Here is an 8,734-nt window from a genome sequence, read left to right on the forward strand (position 1 = left end):
GTATCCTCCTAGCTGGAGTTGAGTATCCTATACCAAACACTTGCTGCCAGGACTCAGCAGGGAGATGCTCCTGGGGAGACCCCAGTTGTTCCCCCAAGCACAGCTGCCCTTTTTGAGTGGAGCTGGATGCTGTGGTTGGCATCCCACAGCATCTCCATCATGTGCTGTGTCACCTGAGAGGACAGCCAAAATCCTTGAGCCAAATCTTGCCCAGATCTTTTGCTGGGGCCAGCCTGTTGCTGGGTGAAGCTGTGACCAGCAGCCTAGCATGGGAACCACCATTCTGCTCTTGAGGGTGTGACAAAGCTGGTCTCCAGAGTTTGGTTCTTTCTCCACTAACTCCTCCTCTCTCTCAGCCTCTGCCCTCCACCGGTGACAACCTCCAGCAACACCTTTTGGGATCAGAGCCACACAATGGGACCTCTCTAGCAGGTGAGGGCTGTCACAACTCCATGGGGCCTTGGGGACAGCTGTCCCCACAGCCCTAGGTGCTGTTCGCTGTTCAAGTGCCCCTGTAACAGTTCTCCTCTCTCCTTTCTGCCAGGGCCACAGGGCCTCCAGACCCCAGGCAGCTGCCCCCCTGGAGACAGGGTCTTCTCCCACCAGTTCTTGCGTCCTGAGCAGCTCCTCGAGGGGAAGGTAACTGGAACAACTGGGGAATGGTGTGCTGGCTGAGAGGGCCATGTTTGGGGCATTCAGCCCAGCTCTTATTGCATCAGGGACATGGGGAACTGGGTCTTCAGGACACGAGTGGGTCTTTCCCAGGGAGATCCTGTCATCTTGACTGGAGCAGTCAAGTTCTTCCAGCCCCTGCAGCCACCGTCATGGGCTGTTCTGTGTCCCATCCTCTTCCCAGGATGCAGAAGCCATTTACAACTGGCTGCGTGAGTTCCAGCTGGAGTCGTACACTGTCAACTTCCTCAACGCTGGCTACGATGTCCCCACCATCAGCCGCATGACCCCAGAGGTGAGGCAGGTCCTTCCCCACCCAGGGCTGGCAGCTGTGTGTGTACTCACTGCCCCGAGCTCCCTGAGCCACTGCTGACCACGGCCCCACTCTGCTCCCCTTAGGATCTGACAGCCATCGGTGTGACCAAACCAGGCCACAGGAAAAAGATCTCTACGGAAATTGGGCAGCTCAGCATTGCTGAGTGGCTGCCCAACTACATCCCGGTGAGTCCCTGGCACTGAGGCTTTGGTCACCCCCTTTCTTCAGAGCTCTCTGACCCCAGGACAGGACAGGATGGGGTCTGTAAGTGAATAGCTCTGACTGCGTTAAAGCAGTCAGAGACAGCCTAAAAACAGTCTCCTGGGCAGGGAGGGGATGCGGAAGGTGCTGCCCGTTCCTCAGTGCTCATGGCAGTGGCTCTGTGCTCTTTCCAGGCTGACCTGATGGACTGGCTCAGTGCCATTGGGTTGCCCCAGTACCACAAGAAGCTGGTGAACAACGGTTACGATTCCATCACCATCGTGACAGACCTGACATGGGAGGACCTGCAAGAGATTGGCATCAACAAGCTGGGTGAGTCCCTCCTGCCATGCTGGAGTGGCCCAGGGCAGCCAAGTTTCCCACCCAGGTCCCCACGCCCCGTTCTCGCTCAGGCTGGGAGGTGCAGGCATGTCCTGAGCACCCGGAAAGGGCAGATCCTGGCTGTCCCTAAGAACTCTCCTTGGCCAGCTGGAGCTGAGCCCAGCTAGGTAGATGCCAGCAGTAGTTTGTCTCCTCCCATAGGCAGGGTTTAGATAACCCCAAGGCCTTTGCCCCATGTGTGACATAACTACTACTCTTATTGGCCTGGAAACAGGCCTTGGGGGTTGGAGCTGACGCAATGTCCCTTTCCTTCCTGCAGGCCACCAGAAGAAGATCATGTTGGCTGTCAAGAAGCTCAGAGACCTCCGCAAAAGCCTCAATCAAGCAGAAGCAACTCTGGCAAGACGCAAAGTCCCCGGTTCGCTGGACATTGTCACCATTGAGTCACTGGAAAATGGGGAGTGCCAGTCCCCACACACGCTCAAAATGACAACCTTCCAGGACAGTGAGCTCAGCTATGAGCTCCAGACAGCCATGTCCAACAGCTGCCACGACACACTCGGCATCAAGAGCAGCCAGGGAATGTCACGGAGCCAGGAGAGCATCGGGGTGCGGTCGCGGGGCTCAGGGCACTCGCAGGACAACGTGCTGTCCCGGCGCCTCTCCAGCCCCTCACAGGAGAGCCTGGGCAGTGGCGAGAGCAGCAGCAGCAGTGGGCAGTCCTGCGCACCCCCCCGCAGCAAGGAGAGCCCAGCCAGCCTGCCAGGCCGGCCCAGCCCCGAGTCCTATGGGAAGCTCGTGTCACCCGAGGGGCTGAACGGCTTTGCCAACGGCAGCGGGGGCAGCCCTCTCAAGGAGAGGAACCTGCCAGAAGGCACGGATCAGTATGCCCGGCCCGTGGCTCAGAAAGGAGCTGGGACTCCAGCAGTCACTCCCTGTACTCCTCCCCAGACTCCCAGCAAGGGAACAGCCCCATACGTCTTCATGTACCCACATGTCTCCCTGAAATCCCCAACGGCCCCGAGCGTCCTGGGAGCAGAGCAGACCAAGGCCCTAGCACACCCATACCCAACCATCTCCCCTGGACAGAAGAGCAGCCTGCAGACGTCAGCCCAAAAAGGCTTCTCCTACCTGCACAGCCAGTGTGGCCCTACAGAGCCACCCAGCACAGCCTCCACGACTGGGGAGCATCACAACGGGGGCGAAGGCTTGAAACACAAGAAGCGCTCGCACAGCCTGAACCGCTACGCACTGTCAGATGGGGAGCACGAGGAGGAGGAGGGGACCCCCAGCAGCACCCTGGGCTCCTACGCCACGCTGACGCGGCGGCCGGGCCGCAGCCAGATGCCGCGGGCCTGTCTGCAGGCGGATGCCAAGGTGACCCGCAGCCAGTCCTTCGCCATCCGGGCCAAGCGCAAGGGCCCTCCGCCGCCGCCTCCCAAGCGCCTCAGCTCCGTGTCCAGTGCCCTCGCTGCTGAGGCAGACGGTGAGCAGCCCCCCAGCCCCGAGCACCAGCCCACAGCCCCTCAGGACGTGCTTGACGCAGGTGCCATCCCCAGTGATGCTGGCTGCGGCAGGACAGTGAAGAGCCTGGCGGCTGCGCTGGAGGCAACACCAGGTGTGAGTCCTTCCAAGCCCCTCCTGGCCCCAAAACCGCTGCACCTGACTCAGGACTGTCTGCCCCGGGCAGATGTGGGTGAGGGGCCACACGAAGGCAGTGACGCCAGCAGTGCCACACTTTCCGATGGCAGCAGGGACCCCTTTGAGAGCGGCAAGCCACGGAGACGGACAGTGAGTGAGCCCAGCGCTCCTATGACAGAGGCGGCTGCACAGGGTGAGCAGGAGGATGCCTGCTCAGACACAGAGGAGGAGGCCAAGCCGGGGGTCTCCTCTTCATCGTCCCAGAACAGCTCCAGTGAGTGCATCCCCTTTGCAGAAGAAGGCAATTTAACCATCAAACAGCGGCCAAAGCCCAGTGGGCATTCCAAGGCTGACGTGGCCGTGTCGGACATGGAACCTGGTTCCCAGCCAGCAGAGCCCCAGGGCTCCGCTGGGAAGGAGCCAGCAGCCCCTGCTGTCACCAAGGAGCCGCCCGTGCTGGAGTTCAACCTCACCGAGTCGGACACGGTGAAGCGCCGGCCGCGCTTCAGGGAGCGGGAGCCGCTGCAGGCGGTGCTGAAGGCGTTCAGCATGGCGGGGCAGGCAGAGGCGGGGGGCACCCCCACACCCCAGTATGCCCAGGCCCAAGCTGTGAGCATCGCAGGGCCCCCCACCTCGGCACCAGCAACACAGCCCACGCTGGCTGGGGATGCCTTTGATGATGACAGTGTGGAGTTCAGGATTGCTGAGATAGAGAAAAGCATCTTGTCACTGGAGAAGGGGATGAAGAAGGCACCAAGCCCCACCAAAGCCCCCAGCCCCACAGAGCTGGTTGGCACGGCTGTGGTGAGGACACCCACTCCAGGTATGGGGGCTTGTGGAGCTGTCTCCAGGGTGGTGATGGGGCTCCCTCCCATGTTGGTGTGGGAGGTGAGGAGGACCTGTGCCACCACCTACCATGAGTCCCCTTCCTTTGCAGATGTCCCTGCCAAGCACACCTCCGTGGCATCCACCAAGCTTGTCTTCTCTGGACCCAAGACCATCTACCAGCAGGTCCTGCAGCCCTCCCGCCACACTGTTGCTCCCTGGGCGGCCACCGAGGCGGTGCCAGATGTGATCGGGTCCCTGCCCAGTCCTGGCTCACTGACGCTGGAAGCAGGCAGCAAGGTGTCAGCAAAGCCTTTGGCAGCTGCCCCGGGGGCCACCCTGGCCCAGCAGCGGCTGGAGCAGACCAACTCCAGCCTAGCTGCCACACTGCAGGCGGCTGAGAAGAAGATCACAGTGGAGGAGGCAGAGAGGTGAGGGAAATGCTGAGGCTGGGCCTCTCGAGGTGGGGTTGGAAGCGTCCCAGGGAGGGCAGGAGAAAGGCTGTGCATGGGCACATCATACCTGCACCACATGCTCAAGCCCAGCTCTGTGCTGAGCTTCTGCTGCTGGGTCAGATCCAGCCTGGCCAAACCTTCCCCATCAGCACCTGCAGCCTTTGAGCAGTGCTTTGACTCTCTCCTTTTCCTCCCCAGCCACCCTGGAACCATGCACTCAGCCAAGAACATCTTGGAAGACATCAGCAACATGTTCGACGACCTGGCCGACCAGCTGGATGCAATGCTGGACTGAGGCTTGCTCCCTCCTTCCCCTCCCCAGCCCTGGCTGCTCCAGCAGTGCCCCTCGTGAAGGGGGAAGAGTGGATCCAGCACCGAGCGGTGCCTGCAGGTCTCTCCAGCCACCTCCCTTCCCCACACTTTGCACTGCCGCTGAGAACAAAGCTGCCCTCCTTGCCCACCCTTGGCTCTGTGTCACATGTGACAGCGTGGCCTTGGGCCGGTTTCCGAGGGGGTCAGGCATTTCCCACCGACTGGCAGCAGGAGGAGAGCCCAGAGGGGCTGCACATGCAGTCCTGGAGGCCACGGAGAAGCCCTTGCTCCCTTGCACAGAGCTGAGGAGCCTCCACAAGGGACCTTTCTCTTTCCCTACTGCATTGTCAGAGTCCTGCGTCTTATTATTTATCCCCTGCCAACAATGTGTCACAGGAGAGACCTCCCTGGGCAGCCGCCACGGAGCTGGCAATTCACTGTGCAGCCGCAGCCCCGGCCAGGCCTGACAGCAGCTAAAAGAAGACAGGGCTTGTTGCAATTTGGCAGCTTGCGGAGCGAGAAGGAACCTTTCTGCTTTATTTGCCGCTTTTCCAAACGTGTCAGCATCGGGCAGCGTGGAATCCGAGTGGATCGAAATCCCTCCAGTGGGACCCAGACCCTTCGAGATGGGGCTGGCACAGCCTGCAGAGCAGCGGATGTTCTGCCACGGCCATGCTGGACATGTGAGCCTTCCTGCCCCTTCCCACAGGGATGAGGATGGTAATGGCAATGCCAAAAACCTGGGAATTTGGGCCAGTCCGTCTGGATCATGCTGCTCAATGGAGTTTGCCCTCTGCCAACACAGTGCCTACGTAAACCCCCACCCTGGTCCTTCCAGAGTGCAGCAGCAGCATGATTAATGCTTTTTAAATTCTTTTCTCCACTCCCTTATCCCTTTTTTTTGGGGAGAAAACAGTCCCTTTTCCCACTGCCCCTCCCTGCAGGGAGCTGCTGGCACAAACCCCGCCGTGAGCATTGTTCAACAGTAGCAGCGTTTGGGACGTGATCCTTCCTTCCCTGCGGCCCGGCGGGGGAGCTGACCCCGGATGCACCGGGGAATTGGGCTCAGGAGCAGCTCCCTCGCGACCCAGCGCGGCCACAGCCCGGGGAACGGCAGCGAGAGCTCTGCAGCCAGGCGGGAGGAGCGGCTGCATCGCTCCCAGACAGATTTCTCTCGCAGGATCTGCTCAGTAGTGCATGGCTAAATATGTCCAAGAGCCCCGAACTTGGCTCGCGCTCGGCATGCCAAGCAAATGAAAGCATCAGAGCACCAGAAGGGAACCGAAGATTGTGCTGAAGTGCCATTTGCTACAAAAATTCCAAACAAAGGGAAAGAAAATTCCATGCATTTCCCTTTTCTTAAAAAAAAAAATAAAAATCACCAATGCAAACCCAGACTGGAGAGGGAGAAGGTGGCTGAGAAGGCAGTTGCTTCCCAATCCTGCTGGGAGTTTGCAGCTGGACTGGACTGTTACAGCCCCTTGTGCTGTTGGATGGGAAGGGGAGCAAAGCCCATCTGAACATTCCTGAGGGTCTCTGCTCCTGAGGGCAGCTATGCCGTGGCTGGGCAGGCAATAGGTGCCAGCCTGGTTTCTGGGCTGAAAAGCAAAGACAATAAGCCCTGAAAAAACCTAAAAGCCCGTTGTTTGGGACTTGAGGTCAGTGTAAGGCAGGTAAGACACTTCTTGCCTGGCTCTGATTTCTGTCCCACACTGAGTGCATCACTGCCTGTGTCCGAGTGCCACATCATGGACATGATGTTTTCAAATAGCTACAACCAGTGGCACTTTATAAAGAGGTTCCAGAAACCTTTTTAATCTGATTTTTACTCTCATGAGTCAACCTGGGACAAGCCCAGTTGTTTTTTTCCAATGTTGATAAACTGTAAATGTTTTTTTTTTTAAAAAAAGACCAATGTATATATTTTAAATGTGATTTATTCTATATATTTACTAACCAGAACTGCAAGTCTTGGGTCAGGGATAAGAGGACACTGGGGTGCAGCTGCCGCTGTCTGAGCCACCTGAGGGCAGCACAACGCTGCTCTCATTGTCAATAAGGGAACTAAACATTTGATTTTGCAGAAGAATGCCTATTTTTTGAGCTCTAGATCTCTATTTTGAAGCTACTGTATGGTGTGTAAGTTATGTACACTGCAACTGGGACTAACTGACCCCAGCTGCACCTGCTCTGTGCAGCAAGACACTGAGGGGAAAAAATAGCCCGTGTAATCACCAGACTGACAACAGATTTTAAACCATCTGCTCTGTTTGTGTTAATCATGTGTTTTGTTTTCCACTAACATCCATTAAGACTAAATTCTATTAAACAGTGGGGCGTATTTTACCCTTTTGATAGTTTTGCCTAGTTGTGTCCTTTGTGTGAAATGGGACAAACTTGTCTCGTACTGCTTGAAGGCCACTGAGGATCAGCTTTATCCTGGCCCCTGAGTGCTCCAGGGTTCCTCAGATATTCTCCCCTGGTGAGTCCCAGTCACCCCCAGTGAGGGTGATGTTCAGTGTGAGTCTCACCACCACCACAGTAACGTGGTGACAACGCCGGTGTCCCAGTGCCCGGCTCTGCCATGTGCACCTCTGCCATCCCCATGTGCCAGGCACAGCATTCCTCCCTCCTCCTGCCTGCTCAGAGTGTGGCCACTGTCACCCCAGTGCCTGCTTTGCTCAGGACAAGCAGCCCAGGCCTCCTTATCCAACCACTGCTTGTCTCCAGTGCTCCCAGTGCCTTTTCCAGCTGACCCCAACCTTGCAGCCATCCACAGGGATTCAAACTGTGCCTCCAGCCTTGACTGAAGCAGTGCCTGGGATCCAGGAAACCAAACTTATTTTGTAGGAAGAGGCTTTCAGAGTTGGACAGATTTGCCCAAAGCTGAGCAGAAACTGGGAAAAAGGCCAGAGCTGGATCCCAGGAGAATCAAGCTCTAAGGCTGTGTCCCTACAACAGGAAAATCACACCCTCTGACCCCAGCAGCCACAGACATTTTAACCTCCTTCCTTTGCTGGGTGCAAACTCATTCTGAACTCTTGGGTGTGTTATCCAAGACAATCATTTATTGCCGTTCATATACTGGATGCTTGTGGGTCTGGGTTTGTTTCCATTTTTTTTTCTTTTTTATACAATTTACAAGTTTTAATACAAATGAAATATTTTTACATACATCCCAAAAAATTTAATATAAAATATACAGCATTTAAAAACATCTTGATGTAGGAAACTTCCTTCTGAAGCCATGCACTCTGACCCTTAGACACTTCAATGGCTGAGGGAAGGGTGGCACTGGCAAGACCATCTTAAAGGCTCCATTCATACATTTTAGCTCCCTCCAAGTCTAGCTGGGGAAGGAGGATGCAGGAAAATAAACATTTGTGATCACCCAGAGGAGGAAACCTTGAAGGTGCCTTCTCTAGAGGAAGGTGTGGCCAGCAGGAAGCCCTGGAATTTGCTGCTTTTTAACACCTACAACAGTTCATGGCACAGGACAAGAGCTGAGGTCTGGGGAGGAGGAAATCTGGGACAGCAGTGAGCAGCTCTGTGCTGCCTCTGACTCCAGCTCAGCTCAGCCACAGAGGAGATCATATCCCATTTGTGATCCCACCATGGCACCAGGAAGGAAAGCTGATTTCTCAGGGGCCAGGTGTCCCAGATCTGGAGCTGGCATTCAGTGAGTTGAGGCAGAGGAAGGTGCAGCTTGTTCTCCCTGAGCCCTCTGCAGGTGCCAGGGAGCGAGGGCAGAGTCCAGCCTGGCTGCTGTGGTGCAGGGGAGGTGCCCTGTGCTTCCCCAGGGAGCTGCTGGCCCCCTGTGCCGTGCAATCCTGCCAGCATGGGATCTCTACATCCACCCCCCAGCTGCAGGAACTGGGTGCAGGGCTTGGAACACCCCCAGCTGCCCCCCTCCAGCATCCTCAGAGTGTCCCCAGAGCTCAGGGGTTGGCTGTACCCAGCTCTGCTCCTC

The 8,734-nt window shown here is 57.0% G+C and overlaps 1 protein-coding gene across 4 annotated transcripts in view; it reads left to right on the top strand.

The window, feature by feature from the left end:
- The window catches only part of CASKIN2 (CASK interacting protein 2), a 33,828-nt gene extending 26,707 nt beyond the window's left edge, over positions 1–7,121 (top strand). For 3 of the 4 annotated variants that reach the window (XM_041486620.1, XM_041486619.1, XM_041486621.1), the window contains 8 exons: positions 357–432; positions 545–639; positions 857–967; positions 1,072–1,173; positions 1,384–1,522; positions 1,851–3,995; positions 4,110–4,428; positions 4,651–7,121. In XM_041486620.1, the coding sequence (XP_041342554.1) occupies positions 357–432; positions 545–639; positions 857–967; positions 1,072–1,173; positions 1,384–1,522; positions 1,851–3,995; positions 4,110–4,428; positions 4,651–4,747 (3,084 nt within the window). In that variant the 3' untranslated portion in view covers positions 4,748–7,121. Of the gene's footprint in view, positions 1–356; positions 433–544; positions 640–856; positions 968–1,071; positions 1,174–1,383; positions 1,523–1,850; positions 4,429–4,650 lie in introns of all 4 variants that reach the window. The other variant, XM_041486618.1, reaches the window with a different exon arrangement.
- Positions 7,122–8,734: the final 1,613 nt, after the last annotated feature.

This window comes from Pyrgilauda ruficollis, unplaced genomic scaffold (genome assembly GCF_017590135.1).
Source record: "Pyrgilauda ruficollis isolate IOZ18807 unplaced genomic scaffold, ASM1759013v1 scaffold77, whole genome shotgun sequence".
Lineage (NCBI taxonomy): Eukaryota > Metazoa > Chordata > Aves > Passeriformes > Passeridae > Pyrgilauda > Pyrgilauda ruficollis.